The 19,472-nt window shown below is 68.1% G+C and overlaps 2 protein-coding genes across 2 annotated transcripts in view; both read right to left on the minus strand.

Annotated features, from left to right (window-relative positions):
- Window positions 1-19,472, minus strand: part of Misp (mitotic spindle positioning) — a 45,739-nt gene that overhangs the window by 9,768 nt on the left and 16,499 nt on the right. The window lies entirely within an intron of this gene.
- On the minus strand, window positions 1,355-18,975 carry Nfic (nuclear factor I C). The gene is made up of 9 exons (XM_077109910.1): window positions 18,891-18,975; window positions 18,537-18,608; window positions 16,021-16,095; window positions 15,358-15,481; window positions 14,837-14,961; window positions 11,269-11,394; window positions 9,104-9,288; window positions 6,529-6,613; window positions 1,355-3,393 (listed from the first exon to the last, which is right to left on the minus strand). The coding sequence occupies exons 2-8, from the start codon at window positions 18,574-18,576 to the stop codon at window positions 6,563-6,565; spliced, it is 726 nt and encodes a 241-aa protein (XP_076966025.1). The 5' UTR covers window positions 18,577-18,608; window positions 18,891-18,975; the 3' UTR covers window positions 1,355-3,393; window positions 6,529-6,562.

Below are 19,472 nucleotides of genomic sequence, written 5' to 3' on the forward strand. Positions count from 1 at the left end.
CCCTCCACCCTCCACAGGACAAAGACACCCACCCTGTGCCCGCCACAGGCCAGCAGGGACGCTGGCTCTCAGTGTGCGGGGGGCCAGCCACTGTGGCTTTTCTGAGAAGCAGGCCAGTCTGAGAACCTGGTGGCCCCAGGACAGTGCACTGCCTGGCATGGGCCCACCTGCCACCCTCGTAGGGCCTGAGAGCCGTCTGTGGCTGGGGCTAGGGCAGTGCCCACGGCTGTCTTCCCGAGGGGTGTGCTGAGGAACGCGGCCACGGAGGGCAAGACGGTCCCGGGGACCATGCCACCCACTCCGTCTGCCCCTGCCTCCCAGGTGACACTCAGGAGGAGCACAATGAAAAGCCAGAGATAGCAATGTCAACCATGAGCCCAGGCCAAGGGTGGTCCCTAAGGGCAGTCCATGGCCAGACTGGGGGCCCTGGCTGTCTCCTGGAGCACAAGGTGGCTTTCTGGAGAAAACTCAGGAGGAGTCCTGCAATGCTCTTGGGCCAATCCTGTGTCCTGAGGGCAGGACCCTGGGGACCCTCCACCTGGTGACCTGTGTGGGACGCCTGGGGCCTGGGGGGGAGTGGGGGGCCCAGGTCGGCGACTTCTGCCCATGTGGCTGCCCCCTGACCACCTGGCTACTGTCTTAACTTTGGTCAAGTAAAGAGCAAAAGGAACTGTAATTAAGGAAGGGAGGGGGGAGAGAGGGGGAGGGGGAGGGGGAGAGAAAGAGGACAGAGAACGCAGGTCAGGGACAAGCGACAGCCTGGTGACCACAGGGCCAATTGAGGCTCGTGACTCGGTGCCCTGGTGGCTGCAGTGCCCTGCGGCCCCGGCCGGGCCAGGCCCAGCTGACCGGGGACGGGTGTTGCATAGAGTAGCCTTTCTGTGCGCTGCGGCCGGCACCTCCTGCTCACAGCTGGAAGACGGGGCTGGGCAGTGCCCCCGAGGCTGGTCCTTTGGTGAGAAGGTGGGGTGCAGGTGGGTAGAGGGGGTGCCCTGGATGGGGCAGCAGCCTGACCCTGACCGGGGGTGCACGGGGGTGGGAGGGTCCACTGCAGGCTGCAGGCGTGGCTGGCCTGTGCCCGGCGTGGGAAGCCCTCCCTGGGCCTGGGCTGGGGTGGCAGAGGTGAGCACCAGGGAGCCCCGGTGCAGCGGAGCCAAGGAGCCGGCCGGGCGGGCAGGGCGCAGACCGAGGGACAGCTGCGGGCCTGTTCAGAGCTTCTCTTCTTTAAAAAAATCTTTTTCTTCTTTTTTTTTTTTTTGTTTTTTTTTTGTTTTTTTACAAATAGAAGTAAACCCCGTGGACTGTACCCGTCCCGTGGCCTGACTACGCGTGCACACATGCAGCTGAGAGCCGATACTGTTGAATAATACTTATTCTCCGAGGCAAGGCACATCATGTGGTAGAAAACTTCGTGCAAATTAGGAAACATGGAACTTTTTAAAGGATTTTTTGATTTTTTCAAGGGGGGCCGGGAGGCGGAGGGACAGAGCCAGGTACATCTGCCATGCAGGCGCCACCGTGGGCGACGCCGGAGCCGGGCCGCGGGGTCCTAAGCACCATGCAAAGTAGGTAAAGAGCTGGTTCTGTGCACCCCGACCCCAGGTCCCCCGTGCGGCCCCTCCCCACCCCCACCCTGGCTGAGACGCTTCCAGATGCCTTTGCTTTCCCCGAGAGAGTGGCCCACGCTTGGTCCCCAAACGGTCACCCGGTGGAGGGGCCCTGAGGATGGACGGACGGACAGACAGAGGGACCAAGGGTTCGAGGCTGAGGATGGCAGGACCCTCTGGGCAAAGGGGTGGGGGGGCAGCAGAAGGGTCTTTCTCCAAGTGACCAGCAGGTTGGCCAAGGCCCCAGGGCCAATTTGGGAGGAGAGTCTGGAAGCTGGGGTGGGGGTGAGACGGTCGGGGCAGCGTGGGTGGACGGGCCTGGAGGCCCTGTCCTGCTTGATGGCTTTGGCCCGGGGTGGGGCGGGTCTTGGGGTTGTCCCCAGCGCCAGGCATGAAGGGTGTCAGTTGGGATGTGTGGGCCAGAAGGGGTCCTTGCGCTTGGGCTCAGTGGCCCCCAAACACACAGCACCGCCATCAGGGCCCCACGACGGCAATCCTAGGAGGGGACGGTGGGACGGCTGGGCCGGGGTCAGGGTCCCCGGCGCCCAGCTTAGTGTTTTGGAGCAGCTCAACGGAAACGCATAGCGGATGAGAGGTCCTTGGGCTGCAGGTGGACGCCCAGGCCTGTCCCCAGAGCCCTCCACCCAGGCCTGCTCCCCTTCCAGGTGGCTCTGCACCTCCCCTCGACAAAAGTGAAAGTGCACAGGGGTCCCTGGGGGCGCAGGCACGGGCTGCTCCAGGTGTAAGGCACTGGCGAGGAGGCGGGGCCTGCCCAGAGCCCGGCCCGGGTGCCTGGGGCACGCCCAGCGCAGCCCTGGAGTCCCATCTCTCTAGCTCTGGGGACACAGCAACGAGGGGCCTTGAGTGGAGGTGGCTGGGAGCGGGGGTGGGAGCCCGGCCACTGTCCCAGCTGGACACGGGGCGGCGGGTGGGGATCAGGCACTTAAACCACTCTCTGGCCTCCGCCTGGGGACAGGGAGGCTCTGCGGCCCTCCACTCGGTCTGGCCCACCCCGTCCTCAGAAAGTGCGTCTCCTGCTGTGCAGGGCTCCTCCCGGGTGCCAGGCGGCAGCGGGCTGGGGTCTAATTGCATAGAGACTTCTCCTCCCGAGGGCCGAAGGCAAGTCCCCAGCACATCAGGGCCAGGCGGGTCCTCGGGGGTCTGGGAGGGCGTGGCCAGCCTCAGGGCCCTCCTGGGCTCCCCAAGTGCCCGCCTGGCGTCCTTCCTTGGTGAGTGCCAGCGATGGACCCCTGCCGCGTCCAGGGCTTCCCCACTTTGCTCCGCGGCCCTCCCCATTTGTCTGCCCACCGCGCCCTCCGTCAAGGTCTCTGCTGCCCGAGGCTGGGGTCCTTGCTGACCCCTCCCTTCTTTGGCAATCACCATCCACAGAGGGGGACTGGCCGGGGTCCCCACGCTGGCGGTGGTGGCGCAGGCCCAGGGGGAGGTGGCCTTGCTGGGCGTTGCCCGTCCGTTGGCCCTGGCCACAGGCGCCAGGTTGTGCTCACCTGGTCTCTGGGCAGCGCTGGTGCCACGGGGCAGCGGGTGGCCGTGGGAAGGAGATGAATAACTTAGGGAGACCCTGTTGTGGCCTCCCGCGGGCCGCGGGGCGTCGGGAGGGCACAGTGTGTCTCTCGTCCTCCTCCTCGTCCTCCTGCGCCAAGCTGGAGTCGCAGGGCGGTCTTGCTCGCTCTGATTCCACCGAGAACGCGGGTGGGGGCCGGTGCCCTGGTCCCCAGGACGATGGAGGAGAGGCGGGAAGAGACCTCGGTTATCCCAGGTACCAGGACTGGGCAGCGCGGGGAGAGAGAGAGAGAGGGTCAGGTCCTCCTGGCCTTGCCTGCCCGTCCACGCCTGCCCCTGGCCCTGCAGCCCCCTGCATGCCCCGGGCACCTGCCTGGCCTCTGCACCAGCCAAGGAGGACTCGCGCTCACGGGGGACAGCCCAGCACAGCCCGTGCACGGGGGGCGGAGCGAGTGTGTCCCCACGTGCCCTGTCACCCGGGTCCAAGCTGCCCTGCGCGCTCTGCTTGCTGACCTCAGCCTGGAGCAGCAGGAAGGGGCGGGGCTCCTCCTGGTCCCCACCCTCCAGCACCCAGGAGCTGCTGGCCCAGGCCCTGGGACGAGGCCGTCCATGCTGCGGACCGTTTTTCCCATTCAGTGACCCCGAGACCTCCAGGCCCAGGGCTCTTCCCTGCCCGTCCATAGAGTGGGGCCCAAGCTAATCAGCTGTCCTGCCCAGGGTGACCACATGAGGTGGCTGGGCAGGGACTCAGGCTGCAGGGCCCTGGGTCCAGGGGCTCACTGTTCCGGACAGAGGCCCCCAGTCCCCCTCCCTTGGCAGCTTGCCTGAGGAGCCCCCTGCACCACCCCGGGCGGTGGGCACTGCAGACAGCCCCCCCACAGGAGTGGCAGCACAGACCCCGCCCAGGAACAGGCTCTGCCCCTGTGCGGGCAGCTCTCCCTCAGGGCCCGGCCCCTCCCTCCCTCTGAGGCTGGGCGGGTGCCCCACGGGAGTCCGAGGCCGGCCTCTCCTGAACCCACACCATGGCTCTGGCCCCCACCTCCAACCAAGTTCAAGTTCATCTCGGCCATTACCTCATGTCTGGTTTCCGTTGGCAACCAGACAGGCTCTGGGCGTGACCCTCCCGTGGTGGACGCCTCCCTCCCTCCCTCCCTCCCCCTCTCCTCCCACCCCTCTGGCTCTGCCTGGCTTCAGCCCTGGTCAGGACGGGGTGACCTCGCTCTGCCCCTCCCACTGCAGCCTGGCGAGGGCCACAGCCTCTTGGCCTGGCTGTGGCGGCCACTGTGGCTTGGGTCTGTGGCTTGGCCCTCCGACCCCAGCTGCTCCTCCGCCGAGCCGGGTGTGGGGAGCCGCTACACCCGCTTAGCGGGGCTCTGCAGTCCGGGGGGGGGGGGGGTGGAGGGCCGGGCGCCTGAGAAGGACGTGGGTGGAGGAGGGGGCGGCTGAGTGAGGGCCAGGCATGTGGGAGGGATGGAGGACGCAGCCTCTAGGAGTGGCCAGCAGGGGAAGCGCTGACCCTGCAGGACGGCCCTCCCTACCCCCACCCCCAGGCCTGGCTCCAGGCTGCTCTTAGGGACTGGCCAGCCCGGGCAGCGCTGCTCCCAGGACACACGAGGGGCCCTCCCGCCCCCCAAGGTTTCCCAGCCACGCGGCTTCCCCTCAGTGCCACCACCTTCCTCCGACCCTGACCTGGCTGGCCGCCCACTAGCGTCCTCCAGGGCTCCCGCACCCAGGTGAAGCCCACGCTGCCTCTGGCCAGCTCGGCCCCGGCGGCCCCTCGTTCACGGCGTCTCCCCGAACCCGTGCTGCCCGCCTCCCACTCGCCTCTGCCGCCAGCCACCCCGGGTCCTGCCGGCCCTCTCCCGCCCCTCCAGGTGCTCCCAGGGTCCAGCCGGCAGGAGAGGATGGACAGGGAAGAGCCCAGGCACCACCCGGCCTGCCTCGGCCTCCCTCCCGGCTCAGGGCTCAGGCGGTGAGGCTGCAGGTGGCGCTGCCCCAGGCTGGCGCTGTCCAGAGGTAGTCGGTCAGAAAGCTTCATGGAAGGTAGTGGCTGACCGTGGAGGCCGGCCGCCCCCTCCTCATCAGCTTTCATTTCTGAAGCGGGGGGACATCCCCGGGCTCCTGGGGGCAGGGCGCTAGGTGGCACAGCAAGGGGATGCCAGGCTCCGTTGGCACTGGGCGCAGGGGGCGACCCCGCTCTCAGGCAGGAGGGAGTGTGGGGAAGTCCTGCTCTTTGTCCTTCAAAGGCTCACTGGAGGGGCTTAAGGCCAGAGGAAGAGACTGTGGTTCAGAGCGTGAGGCAGAGTTCCCGACCCCCATGACCCCTCGGCGCCTTCGCCGCCTGCCGCCTGCCGCCCTCAGCTGCGTGTCTCCCCCTCTGCTGGCTCCGTGGGAGAGAGGCTGGGTGGAGGCTGGGGAGGCCCCAGGGGCACAGCTGGAGAGGGGGCGGGCACCTGCCTCCACACTCGGCCCCTGTGGGCCTCCAGGAGCAACGGACAGTCACACGGGCCCAGGTGACCAGGGTAGAGGGCCGCTCCTAGCCCCTGCCTGGGGGCTCCACCCGAGAACCTCGGTGGCCGGGGGTCTGGACACGAGGGTCTGCACACGACCAGCTCTGCAGAGTGCGGTGCCCTGAGCTGGCTCTGTGGCCGGGCCTGCGAGGCCGGGCTGTGGCCACCACTGCTCTCAGCCACAAACCCTGAGGCCTCAACAGGCCAGGGAGCGGGCCTCGGGTCCAGCTGCTCAAGCAGTAGACCAGGCCCCGAGCAGGGGCAGGGGCAGGGGCTTGGGCCTGGGGCTGAGGCTTGCCAGGCCCTTGCTCCTCACCGTCCTGCTCCCTGCCGACCGCCTGGCACACACTCCACCTGGGAGGACAACTGTGCCCTGCCTGACCCTGTCCCCTGTCCTGCTGACCTGCAAGGAAGCCCCTCCTCACAGCCTGCACCTGCTCCACCACCTGCTGGACCTGGTAGGGCCGGGACGCTGTTCTGGAAGGTCCACCCACCCATCATGGAATGCCTTGGCAGCCAACTCCCTGCCCCTCCCTGGCCAGAGCATGGAACGGATGAAGGCTGGGGTGAAGGCTCTGGTGATGTGCTGTGTGACCCCGGGCAAACGGCCTGCCTCTCTGGGCTTCGGTTTCCCCTAGTCTCTGCCTCTGGGGCAGGAGATGCCCCCAGGAAGTGGTGGGCAGTTCAGGGCTGCTTCACATCCCTGGGCGTGCTGTGCCCTCGGAGGCCGAGGCGGGAAGTCCAGCCTTGCCTGGTGTCCCAAGAAGCCAGTACGGGCTCAAGGCCCTGGTGGGCTGCGGGAGGCCGGCCCTGCGCCACAGTGAAGGGTGCAGGCCCAGCAGATGGCCTCTCCCTGAGCCCCCCGCCCCCCGCCGGCCTTCGGCCCCTACCTGTGCCTGATACACGCCCGCGGATCCCTTGGTCCTAATCCCACAAAGGAACGGTTTGCAGGGGACGTGTCGGGCGTAGAGTAGGCTGCAGGGAGGAGAGAGACCGAGAGCCCGTTAGCGAGGGGCACGGGGTGGCCAGAGAGGGTGTCTGCTGCCCGGGTCACAGAGCCGGCCCTGTGTACCCAGCTCCCGGGGCTCCGAGCCGCTGGCCCCTGGCTGATCCGGATCCTGGAGAACCGGGGGTCCTGACTCAAGGGCCAGGGGTCCCGGCCGAGGGTGCCGAGCGGGGCAGAGGGAGACTGTGAGTTACTCGGTGTCCCTCTCGGGCACAACCTGTGCTGGCAGCGGCCGGGGCCACGAGTGACTGAGGACGTGTGGGTACTACTCCCTGCTGGAGGGCGCGGTGGGCGGCCGGCTCCCTGGTCTACCGTAACTCCCTGCCGGTTCTGTCACTGCCCAAAGGACTCGGCCCGACGACTGTGGGCCAGGCGGAGGCTGTGTGCGGAGGCTGTGTGCGCGCCCTGGGAGGTCCAGGGAGGTGGGGAAGGCGGGGTGCACGGTGGGAGGGCCCTGTGGTCCCCATCTGTGACGCTGGGACGCGGTGGCTGCAGGGGGCCCAGGGCGGTCCAGCTTTTGTCCCTTTCTGCAGTGCTGGGGTGGACCCAGGGCTCACGCTGACCACACCCTCACTGAGGCGCGGCCCGCCCAGTGCAGTCCCCAGCAAATGCCATGCCCACCCTTTGACAGACGGGCGGCCAGAACTGCGGGGTCCCGCCACCACACCGAGCGTCCTTCTGACCCACATCACAGCCTGCTCCCCGCAGTCCCCCAGTTAGGCACCGTGACCAACCCGTGTGGCTGAGCGGACTGAGGCCACGCCCAGTGGCGTCCCTGAGGTCACCCGGGCGCGAGCTGGAAGTGCAGCTTTGACACGGGGCCGGGGCTCAGAGAAGGCCGGTCCCCACGGCCCACCCTGGGGGGCAGGGGTGGCGACGGGCTGGGGGTGAGCTGGCCCCCGCCGTGAGGAGCTCGCCCGGGGAGGGAAGGAGGAGTGCCTGAAAGGCAGGAGGGGCCGTGGCAGGGGCCAGGCCTGTGGCCCCAGCAGCGCGGGAGGCTGAGGCCAAGGACACGAGTTCCAAGCCGGCCTCAGTGACCACCCCGTGAGACCCTCCTTACACAGGACACCCACGGGCTGGGGACGGGGCTCGACCCCGGGACAGAAAGCACAGAGACAGGACGGGCGGCTGGCGGGCAGGACGGCCCCAGGGCTGCACTTGGCCTTGATGGAGACGGGGCACTAGGGCCTGGGCCTAAGGGGAGCCTGCAGCCCAGAGGGGGTGCACGGCCCTAGCAGGTGCTGTTGTGGCAGGGGAGGGCCCATGGGGCCACCGTGAGCCCAGGACAGGGACAGGAGTGGCCTGGAGCAGTCCAGGACTGGCCGGCTGTACTCCAGCGCTCAGGAAGGGCCAGAGGATATGCTTGGGTCGCCTGGCAGGTGGGGACGGTCGTCGCTAGGTGTGGAACAGGGCCCTGTGTCCAGCACCCCTGCTGGCGGCCGGCTCTAGGGTTTTAGGTGAAGCCCCGGCTTCCAACGGCAGCCATGGTGTCTACTTTCCACAGAAGACGTGGGGCCGGGTGGCCCTGGGGACGCCCGAGTGAGATCATGTCTGTTGCTAGGAGCCCCGGGCACAGCAGGGCTTCTGAGCCCCAGATGAGCTCGCGGGTCCCCCAGGCCACGTGGTGAAGTAAGTGGACCTTGGACTGTGGCCCGGGCCGTGGCTCACTGCTGCCGTCCTGGGTGCCACCCTGGCCCACGCAGGCCATCAGCTAGCTGAGCTCTGCTGGGCAGGTGGGGGCCAGGGCCCTGGACAGCCAGCCCCGGGCGCTCACTGGGACAGGCGCGGGGCGGGGCGCGGCGGAGGTGGGGGGTGGTCGGGCAGCAGCACTTGTGTGGGAGGCAGCAGCCGCAGCTTGGCCACTTCCGTTTAACTGGGGGACAGGGGACACGTGGTCGGGGATGTGTGTCCCTGCAGCCGGGCCATGCTGGAGCTGAGAGCCCCGCCCCGTCCACGGCCAGGTGGGGTGGTGGGCGGTGGGTCTGAGAGCAGCCCAGGGAGAGCCCCGGGGACAGCGCTCAACAGCGCCTGAGCCTGGGCGAGGCTGGGGTGCCCGTGTGGCCTCCTCCGTGTGCCACCCGCAGTCCCTCACTCCCCGTCTGAGCCCTGTCACCTCATGCCAGACGCAGCCGGCGCTCTCCTGACTCCTTCCAGACACGACCGATGGCGTGACCTTACCGTGAGGACCCGCCACCCCCAGTGCCAAGGTCCATGGAGCCTCCGCACTGCCCGAGCCGGACCGCCGGCCGCTGCCCAACTGCAGGTTCCGCGCACTCGGGCTGGCGGTGCTGTGGGCCCGGCGGTGTCCAGTGGTGCCCAGCGGACCACCCACTCGGCCCAGCCCGACTTACGCGGGGAATGCCACACTTGCGTTGGTAAAGCTGATGGAAATGGAGGCGCTGCGGCCACCAGGCGCCAGGGTCGCCGGTGGCCACCCGGAAGCCATGCCCACCACTCACCGGTCCAGGCTGCTGGCTGGCTGGGTCGCAGGCCAGCGAGACGAGATCTTTGAGGGGGTCCTGGGGGTTGAGATGAGGCGGGTAGCGGATGGCCGTGTGGGGGAAGTAGGTGGAGGCCGTCTGGGGCAGGATGGACGTGGTGGGGAAGTGCAGGGCCGAGGACGGGTGGGGACTCCGGGCGATCCCTGTGGAGACAGCAGGAGGCAGGGGTCACGGGGCGGGGCTGCTGGGCCGGGGGCATGGCCCACACCTGCTTCCTGGTGCTCGATGACAAGACGCGGTACCACAGGGCCAGGCAGCACTGTCCCGGGCCACCCAGCTGCATCCTCAAGTTCACCCCGGGAGCCCAGAGGCGTCCTGTCTTGTCCCCCAACTTATTTTTTTTGCAGGGCTGGGATGGGACCCAGGCCCTGTGCACGTCTGCGAGTCCCCCACCACCCGCTGCGCCTTTTTATTTGGGGGCAGAACCTCACTATTTGCTGAGGCTGCCCTGGAGCCGGTCATCCTCCCGCCTCGGCTCCTGAGCAGCCGGATGACCAGTGGCTCCGGCGCCTGGCTCCCGTCTGTTCAAAACAGAGGGTGTCAGTGTGACCTGGAAGACGGGTCACCTGGCTGTGGCCACCAGCAAGCAGGTGGCCACCCTGGGGTCTGAGCCCAGGCCGCCTGGTCCCTTGTCCACCTGACGGGGGCCTCGGTAAGGCCTTTCCAAAAGGGCCAGAGGACAGATCTGGTTAGAACTGACGGGGGCTGGGGCCGGGGCTCCCTGCACCCACGAGGGGTCCTGGGTTCCGTCCTCGGCTCCCAAGGCAAAGGCCCCCCGTCCACCTGCAGCTAATAGCACAGCCTGGGGCCTGGGGCTCTGACCCTCGGCTGGACCCGTGGAGGGGGAACCTGGGCAAGGCGGCACCGTCCTGAGCACGGGCGGCTCACCGCCGTCTCCACACACAGGACGAGCCAGCCTCACGGGTGCGCTCATGTCTGGAGACCCCTGAGGTCCATGGAGGCCGAGCAGGCTCGGCACCACCCTCCCCACAGGGGACAGGGCACCCGTGGGCTCTGGCTCTCTGAGGCCTGAGAAACAGTCCCCCGAGGGCACCGTGAAGTCCCCTGTCCCCTGGGACAGCCTGTAATTCAGTGCTGTTCGGTATCCTCGCGAAACTGCAAATGTCACCACGGGTTCTAGAACATTCCGTCACCCCTAAGGAAGCCCTGGCCCTCTTAGTCCTGCCCCTGCGGGTCCATGTCCCATCTCTGGACTCTGGTGTCCTGGACCCTCCTGTCACTGGGTCACATCTGGTGGCCTGGGTGTCTGGCTCTCACTGAGCTGCAGCTGCCACCGCGCTCCTGCAGGTGGGGCCGAGGACCTCCGGGTGCGCGTTCCCACAGCTCAGTGCCCCGAGCACCTGCTGTGCCGCAGTCACCCGCCCAGTAGAGTGGCTTTCCTATGTGTCCCCAGCTGCCCTGCTCGCAGCCCCAGGGCGAGGCTGGTCCAGGCCACATGCCCACCACACGTCTCGGACAGGAGCGGTCGGCCGGGGCCTCCCTGGCCAGCTCCTGGCCCCAGCACGTGGGTCCTGCCCTGTCTGCCTCCCGAGGTGGCCCGTGGCTGCCTGGCCAGGTGTGTGGCAGGGGCTGGTGCTGGGGGGGCCCTGAGCCTGTTCCAGGCTCCCGCAGGGACAAGCCGTGTGGCCACTAACCCCCCACCGGTGTGCAAGGGAGTGGGCCGGCACAGTGACCAGCTGCTGGCCTGTGCCGCTGCGGTGCACGTCCTTCCGTGACCCCTCTCCTGGGGGACAGTGTGCCCAGGCAGGGCCCGGCCTGGCCTTGGCCTCCCTCTCAGGTCCCTGAGAAGGCCGCACGCAGCCCGCTCCACAGCACTCTGGCCTGGTGGCAGCTTCCGATTCTGCCCGGTGAGCCAGTGTGTCTGGGGTACACGGGGACAGGACCATGCGGGGCCCCGGGGGCACAGTGGGGTGAAACCAGGCTGAGTCCTCTTGGCAGAACGGGGACTCAGCCCTGTGCACTGTTCACCACCTCTGTGTTCTCCTGGCTGGAAGGCCACAGCAATTTGGCTCCTGGTCAGACGTCTGGTGGGACTTCCCCGGGGGTGATGGCTCTGAGCAGAAGGCCCAGCACCCCTCCCGGCCGGGGCCCAAGACACTCACCGCTGTGCACGGCGATGACAGGCCGGTGGTGCTGGGTGAAGCTGGACAGTCGGGGTGAGTCCTGGGGGGATGGGCTGTTAAAGGGCGACTTGTCCATCTCTGTCTTCTTCACCGGGGACGAGATGCCTGTAGGACAGGGATGACAGGTCGAGGGGTCATGCTCCCAGGACCCCAGACCTCCCAAGCGCCAGCGCCCACAGGCTCAGCGTGTTGTGCCACTTCCTGTCCCGGGGTCGGGGAGCCCACTTCTTGGCAGAGCGGCGAGGCTCGGAGCAGGGTAGGAGGCCCCAGGGTCTGAGGCCATGGGCGGGCAGCTGGATGACCACAGATGGAGCCCAGCAGGACCCCCGAGCCAGCGGGGGAGACCCTGCAGCCACTAACTGTGCACAGCGAAGCCACTCACACCAGAGCGCACCGGGCGGTGGCGGACACGGGAGCAGTGGGCGGGGCGGGGCGGGCAGAGGAGCGCAGGACCCCCACCCGGGGTCTCACCAGGGGGCAAAGCAGAGACAGGGGAGGGTCTGACAGGCGGGGTCCAGGCTCAGGGCACCCGCTGGCCAGGGCGCCTCCTGGTCTCTGCTCCCACGGCCACAGCGCGGCTGCCCCGCTGCCCCAGGTGGCTGCGATACTGCTGTGAGCCTGGTGGTGGGTCGCAGGGCCGGGGGACAGGCAGAGCCCGCGCCGGTGGGGCAGGGGGGCCATGGCCTCAACAGAGGCTCCTAGGAGGCCCAGCAATGGACGCCTGCAGGATGGACCACCCCAGAGGCCCTCTGCCCACCTGGACACCCCCAGGGATACCAGCCGAGGGCGGCTGGGCGCAGGGCCCAGAGGGCACGGGCAGGGGCCTGCAGGATGAGGCCGGCCGGTGCTTGGGACTCCCCAGAATGGCAGGGCATGGACGGAGGTGTGGGTGGCCCTGCCCCGCAGCCTCCAGAGGGCGGCGGCACTTCCCAGCGTCCCCCGCCTGCCCCACACACGTCGGTGCCCCATCCCCGCAGCTGCCCTGGGACCCACAGCTGGCAGGGCAGCCACGCAGCCTGGGCAGCGCCGGTTGTCCAGCAGACCCCACTCGCCCCTTGGCCCAGATGCCCCTCGGACACGCCGCCACGGGCCCCAGTGTGTGGCGGGAGCTCGTGTGCCAGCGTCCCCATGGGATGCCACTGGGTCCCTTTACTAGAAGAGCCCCCACCTGTCTGCCCCGTGGGCCGGCCGCTCTGCTTGCTGCCGGGCCTCCCAGGACCAGGCAGGCAGGGACGTGGGTGGTGCACGGCGACCGGACGGGCACCTGGCCCTGCTGCAGGGGGCCAGCGCCCCCCTCCTGGCAGCGCTCAGACCCCACCCAGCGTGGCCCTTGGGCCTGGCACTGGGCGGTCCTCGGGTGCACCCGGGCACTGCAGGTGCTGAGCAGGGTCCCCAGGCCAGGCGCTCCCCAACTGATGCCAACATGTCCCCAGACATGGCCAGGGCCCCTGGGGACAGCGTCACCCATGTGGCCTTTATGGTGGTGCCCCCCCCATTCCCATCTGGACGCCCCCGCAGCAGCCCTGGGGGGGTGACCGGCGGCTCATGGGAGCCACCTCTGATTGCCCTCTGGCTGGTGCTGGCTCTGTGCCTCCCTGAGGGACGAGGGACACAGGGGCAGTGGGCAGGCTCCCCTTTCCTCTGCACTGCCCGCCCTGAGCTGGGAGGGGGGCCTGGGGAAGCTGCGCCCCCACCCCGGGCTCTGGCCTTGGGGGTGTGACCTGTAGCAGGCTCCGTTTAATGTCCCGCTCTGGAAGAGGTGACCACGGGAGCCTGAAGACGGCCCAGAGCAGGCTCCTGTCCACGGCCCCAGGCACGTCTACTGAGAGACCCGGGGGGCAGGACCTCGGTCCCCCACCATGGGGACTCCTGGGCCCGGCCAGTGCCACCTCACAGGGGGTTTCTGGCAGAGATACGAGGGGTGTGGCCAGTGAAAGGGAGCCAGTGGGGTGCCTGGGGGCCGGCACAGGCCAGCTGGGCCAGGGTCCTTGCAGTGACCGGGAGTGGCCAGCGTCCCCACCCTGAGCCTCAGGGTTCCCTTTCAGAGCCACTGGGCAGCAGAGCACTGCTTGCCGAGGTCTCCCCTCCCGGTGTCCCCTGTGAGAGAAGCCTGCAGGCACAGGATGGCCACAGCAAGACTCCCTGGCACCCCTGGAAGCTAAGAATGGCCGCATGAATGCCTCCTGGGCACAGAGACAGCAGAAGAGGTTAAATGCCACTTCTGAAAAGAGCAGCTTTTTCTCATTTTTTTTTGATATCGGGGATCAAACCCAGGGGTGCCTCACCCCTGACCTACACCCCCAGCCTCTTTTATTTTTTGAGACAGGGCCTTGCTAAGTTGCTGAGGCTGGCTTCACACTTGTGATCCTCCTGTCTCAGCCTCCTGAGACCCTGGGATCACAGGCATGCACTACCACCACACGTAGCTGGACTGCACCCTTGATGACTGGAGCTCCAGTAGTGATCTTGGACCATGAGGTGGAAATGAAAACTATGCTTAGTAGAATCCGAGGCAGGAGCCTGAGTCCCTTGTCACTCTTGCCCGGGTATGCCAACAGCTGGACATTTACCTGAGAGAGAAACGGACTGTCCTTTGGGTTTGCTCTCTCTTCCAAGCAAACCTAAGCTCACTAAACACAGGGCCTTTCCAGAAACAAGCCTGATGGACGGGGACCCAGAACTGAACCAAACACTGGACCAGAAAGACACGGCTCCCTGGGGCTGCAGGGCTGTGCTCGTCCACACGGTGACAGGAGGGCCTCAGGGCCCCAGACGGCAACGCCGATGCATTTAGAGACCCACACGTAGAGACCCCGGGCTGATCCCAGGAAGACACCTCACCTGGGCCTCGCCCACCTCCTCCCGCTCTGCCCTCCCCAGGCCCACCAGGGCCACCGCGGGCGGGCGGTGTGGGAGGACCTGGCGCTCCGGCCCGAGACCACCGTGGGGTGAGCCTGCAGGACGGTCGGCTGAGGGTCTGGGGCGCGCCAGCGCCGCCCTCCTCGGGGCCACGCCAGTCGCGAGGCCAGAGGCCAGCCCACGAGGGAAGCTTCCAGCAACGGGCCTCCGGACGAGGACTGCGGGGGCAGGGGCCCAGAAGGGGACCTCGGAGGCAGCCAAGTGACCCCAAGGAGCCGCTGCCCAGTCCCACGAGAAACGTCCCCTGGGGAGGGCGCTAGGAGGCCCCCGCCCACAGGGCTCGCTCCGGGCAGGGACGCCACGGGAACGGAGGCCGTGCAGGACGAGAGCCCCGACAGCCTGAGTCCCGCGGAGGACCCCAGGGCGCAGGGATCTTTGCATCACAGGGGAGCCCAGAGCGCGGCAGTGCCGGTCCTTCCGGGATAGCACGGAACCAAACAACTACAGGAACAGGTGAACCCGGATTTACTTCCAAAGCACGCTGCCCGCGCGACCACAACTCCCAGGAGGCTCCGCGGCCCCGGGTCGACTTCCTGACCCGGCGCCCGCGCAGTGCCTGCCGGGATACGTAGTCCTGGCCGCTGTTACCCGACCGGAAGGCCAGCTCCGTTCCCGTCTCCAGCCCTACCTCCTTCCATGTCCTCTGTCCAGTTGCGGCTGCTACTCGTAGGAGAGCTGGGTGAAGTGTAGTAGTCGCCGCCGGGGCTCGTGTCCACGTCCTCCTCCATCGAGCCCGATTTGTGCCGCTTACTCCTAAGGAGCGAGGGAAAGGGAGGCCAGTTACCATGGAGACGCAGGGAGGCTGGGGCAGACGGCTATTTCCGGCTTGAAGGGGCGGGGCGCGGGAGGTGCTATCGCGAGACTTCACGGGAGCCGGCCTGCGCTGAGCGCCGTGGACACCTGTTCCGACCTCCCCGCGTGTGGCGGGGCCACCTGGGGCGACCGGGCGGCTCGGCTCCTCCTGGCAGGCAGCCCGCCCCGTACTACCCAGCCCCACTTTGCAGATGGGGCACGTCCCATCTCGGGCCCCACGCGGGGTTTTGAGGGATGAGTAGGAGTTTGTGTGGCCGAGCGGAGTGTGGGGCCCGGGCTGCGGAGCGATGCGGGTGTCCGAGTCGGGAACCCTCAGGGGAGGGCCTGGGCGCTCACCCGCTGGACGAGGTGCTGGGCAGCGTCCTTCTCATGCCCGTGCTGGCGGGATTCAGGTCGTAGGCCAGGTGCCCCTGCAGTTCTCCCAGGGAGAAGTTGGGTCCTGTCCCGGTCACCACAGGTGCTGCCCAGGACAACAGAAAGGAGAGTGAGGGAGGGGAGGAACCGTTTGCCCTGCAGGGCGGGCACCACCCAGTGGCCATCCCCAGGGGGACTCCTTCCCCAATTGGCTTGGCCGTCAGCTCGGCCAGAATCTGCCTTCTGTGCACCAGCAAACCGAGGCCATGGGCGGAGGCCAAGGCCGCCTGTGAGGCAGAGGAGTAGCTGGGGCTGGAGGCCAGGCTCTGCGGATATGGTGGGGGGCACTGGCCAGCGCTAAGATCAAAGTGGGGGTGTCCAGCAGGCCCACAGGGAGGGCAGGGGACAGGGCTGGGCCTCTGGGCCTCCTGCGGTGGAGTTTCTTTGGATCATCTGCCTGGCCTTTGGGTTCTGGCTTCTGGGGAGGGGGCCTGTCACCAGGACCTTGGGCTCTGGGAAGGGCACTGCCACCTCCTGTCCTGGCAGTCATGGGTTGGTGACAGGGAGCAGGGGAGGGTGGTGGGCTCTTCTCTGATGCCCCCTTCCCCCTCCAGGTCCCACCTCAGGGCCCACGGGGACACTCACTCCGGGACACTTGGATGAGCTCGGTGACACTGAACACGCCGGAGGTGACAAAGCTCTCCTGGAAGTCAGTTGTGTCTGGAACAGGGAGATGGTGGGGTCAGCAGGCGGTGGGCCAAGCAGGCCTGTCTGCTCCCCCGTGGCTGGCCTGAGCCAGAGCCCCTGCAGCGGAGGGGAGCCCGGGCGTGGCGCAGGCTGCCCTGGTCGGCGAGGCCCGGCTCCCTGGTGGGTGATCAGGGGCGTCACACCCCAGCCCAGAGCTCCAGGTCCTCTGGTCTCAGAGACGGAGGGTGAGCATTCTGATGTGGTCACAGGAAAGCAAGGGTCAGCCCTCGGCCAGCCCTGCCCACCGCCCCCGGCCACGCTCTCCACGTGGAGGGGGTGCCCAAGTGTGGACAAGAGAGGCGGGAGTGGCCGGCCACATGGGACTCGATGTCCCATGGCTCGCAGTGGCCAGAACCGGAAAACAACCCAGCGTCCGTGAGTGGATGCGTGGACACAGTGGCCCATTCACCACGCAGCGTCCTCAGCCAGGGCGGGAGCGAGGTGGCACAGCTGCAGCGTGGAGGAACACACAGGCCACAGTGTGTGACCCAGTGGCAGGAGAGTCCAGGAGTGCAGAGACGGGATGAGGGCCTGTGGGGCAGGGCTGGGGAGGGCCGGGGCTGTCTGGGGTGAGGAGAAGGTTCTGGAAGAGGTCAGGGTGCTGGTGGCACAGCACTGTGGACGTGCTCAGTGCCAGCGGCTCCGCTCTGAAAGGCCGTGAGGGCCCGGGTAGGAGAGCTGCCTGGCAGGGGTGCGGGTGCCCCGGGTGCGGAGGACGGGCAGGTGGAGGCTGGCGCTTGGAGCCAACCCCTGGGTGCAGTCGGGTGCAGACCTCCCCATGGGGCGCGAGAGGGGGTCTGTTAAGCTTTGCCAGGTGCCAGGAACATGCCCGGTGACCCCCTCGGAGCCAAAGTACCAGGGTCAGGATGATTCAGCACAGTGCCTGGCCACCGCCCTGAGGGCCGCCGTGTCCCAGGCAGCAGGAGCAGCCCGTGCACGGTGCCCAGTTGGCACACACTTGGCAAGAGGGGCACCAGCAGCGTGGGGCAGGAGGAGCCAGGGGGGGGCCCTCAGCCCTGGAGGTGGTGGGACTTCCTCTCCCAGCCCCCAGGGGGCAGCAGGGCTGCAGGGAGCTAATGTCGGTGCCCAGCGCCCAGCCGTGTCCAGGACCCTGGCCCCTGGCGCGAGGTTCGTGCCTGCCATTGGTGGAGCAGGTGCTGTGTGCCTGGTGCCCTGCTGGGAGTCTCAGGGACACATCTCCAGGAGGACGGGTGGTGGCCCCTGAGTGGTGTCCAGGGGAAGCGGCCACAGCCGTTTCCTGCCGACCCAGCTGGCCGCGGTGTCAGTGCCCCCGCCCTCCCCACCCGGCTTCCTGTTTGTGCCGTGCAGCTGCGGCTCGGGGACTCCCTGGCAGGCGGGGAGGACAAGGTTTCCCCTCCAGACGCCCAGGGTCCCCACGGGACCAGGCCAGCGCTGTGGCCTCCGCCTCCTGCAGCATCTGGCCTGCAGGGAGGCCCGGGAGGTTGAGGCCTGCGGGAGGAGCGGCCCGGCCTGAGGACTTCCTGGACCCGCCAGCCGTCCTCTGCCGCCGGGAGGCCCTGGCCGCTTCCTGCCGTCCAGGTCCACTAGGCCCCTCCCCGTAGCTGTCCTGTGTCCTTCCCCTCTGTCACTCCTCCCCGACGCTTATTGAGACCTACTGTGTGCCAGGTCCTGTTCTGGACACTGTGGCACGAGTGTGCTTGAGGCAGGGGAGACCCAGGGACACCTGGACGCGCCCATGAGCCCAGCCTCAGGAGACCCAGGCAGGAGGACGGCAGGTTCCAGGCCAGCTGGGGGACTGAGCAAGGCCCGTCTCAAACATGACCTCCAGGGCCAGGTGGGGCTCGGTGGCGGAGCACTCGCTGGACGTGTGAGGCCCTGGCTCCGTCCCCAGCTCGCCAGGCGAGGGGTCAGCAGGGAGGAGAGAGGCACAGGGCTGTGGCCAGGAGCAGCCCCGGGCTGGTAGAGCTGAAGGGGCTCTGGAGGACTTCCCTACAGGGGCCTGGGGAGCCTGGAGAGCAGTCAGCTGTCCAGGGGAGGGACAGGCTGTGCCAAGGCGCTGGTGGGCAGGAGGCCGAGGGAGCCCTGGAGGGCTGCGGGCAGAGGTGCCCCTGGCTGCTATGGGACAGGCCGAGGGGCGGGAGGGTCCAGGGGGCCATCTAGGCCTGCGGCCCCTTCCTGCTCCTGGACTCCCCACCCCTGGAGGCCGACTTCCCACCGCCTTCCCGAGTCCCCGGGCTGCAGAGCCTGGCCCCCGCACAGCCCTGGACCCCTCAGGATGGGCTGTCGGTGCCAGGGCCCTCACTCGCCCAGCCCGTGGGCCCTGGCCACTGCTGGAGGACCACAAGTCCCTGCTCCTGAGGCTCCCTGGGCCACACGGCCCCTGGAGGAAGGACAGGGCAGGTGGCCCCTGCCTGCCCACTGCGCCCACTCACCCAGCGTGATGGGCTTGCTGTCCTCCTGGTCGGACCCCATCCCTGCCCGGGGGCTGCTGCTCTGCTCCGCGTCTGCAAAGAGAGGAGGGAGGGGTTGGTGGCATCGGGACCTGCAGCGCCCACATCAGTGCCGTCTGAGGCTGGGCTGGTCCAGAACGTGTCCCTCTCATTGGCCCTGGAGGATCATGACGTGTGGCCAGGAGCCCTGCAGCCCCCAGCCCAGCCCCAGGCCCAGTGTGCACAAGCAGGAGTGAGGCCCGTCTGCAGGGCTGGCTCCGTGGAGGGCTGGACTCCCCGCTCTGCCCTTCCATACTGTGTGCCCCTGGCAAGTCTCCTGCCCTCTCTGAACCTCACCTGTGATATGAAAACTCCCAAGCCTGCCCTGTCGTCCTGCCCGTTTTACAGACAGGAAGCTGAGGGCCGCGGGGCGAGTCCTTGAGCCCGGTGTTCTGGACCCACAGGGCCCCTTGGTCTTGGTTCTGCTCGGGGTCCCCAGGGGGCTGAGGGGTGCCCTCAGTGGCGCGATGCCCCCACCTGCCCACCTGGCTTGGGGGCCCCTCCGCCTTATCTGAAATCAATGGCCCCTTGGCAGATGAGGGAGGGTGGCGGGAGGCACTGGGAGGCCGGAGGCCGATGGGGGCTGGACACGGACGGGACGGACGGAGGACTGCAGCTGTGTGGCCCAGGGAGGCCAAGCCTCGGTCCCGCTTCCCCTGGGCAAGCGGCTGCCAGGGGGCAAGGACGCAGTGTCCCTGCACTGGGTCGTGATCGTGGGCAGCACGTGGGGCACTGGCCTCTGGTGGCCCTCGGGATCACGTGGGCACTGTCCCAGGGCCCGTGGTGAAGGTGGGAAATGACACCGTGGGCTGTGCGTCGGGGCCCACGCCATCTGGGCCCAGGAGCGCGCGGTGCCTGGCAGCGTGTGCCCGGAGCTCC

This window comes from Callospermophilus lateralis, chromosome 1 (genome assembly GCF_048772815.1).
Source record: "Callospermophilus lateralis isolate mCalLat2 chromosome 1, mCalLat2.hap1, whole genome shotgun sequence".
NCBI classification, from domain to species: Eukaryota; Metazoa; Chordata; class Mammalia; order Rodentia; family Sciuridae; genus Callospermophilus; species Callospermophilus lateralis.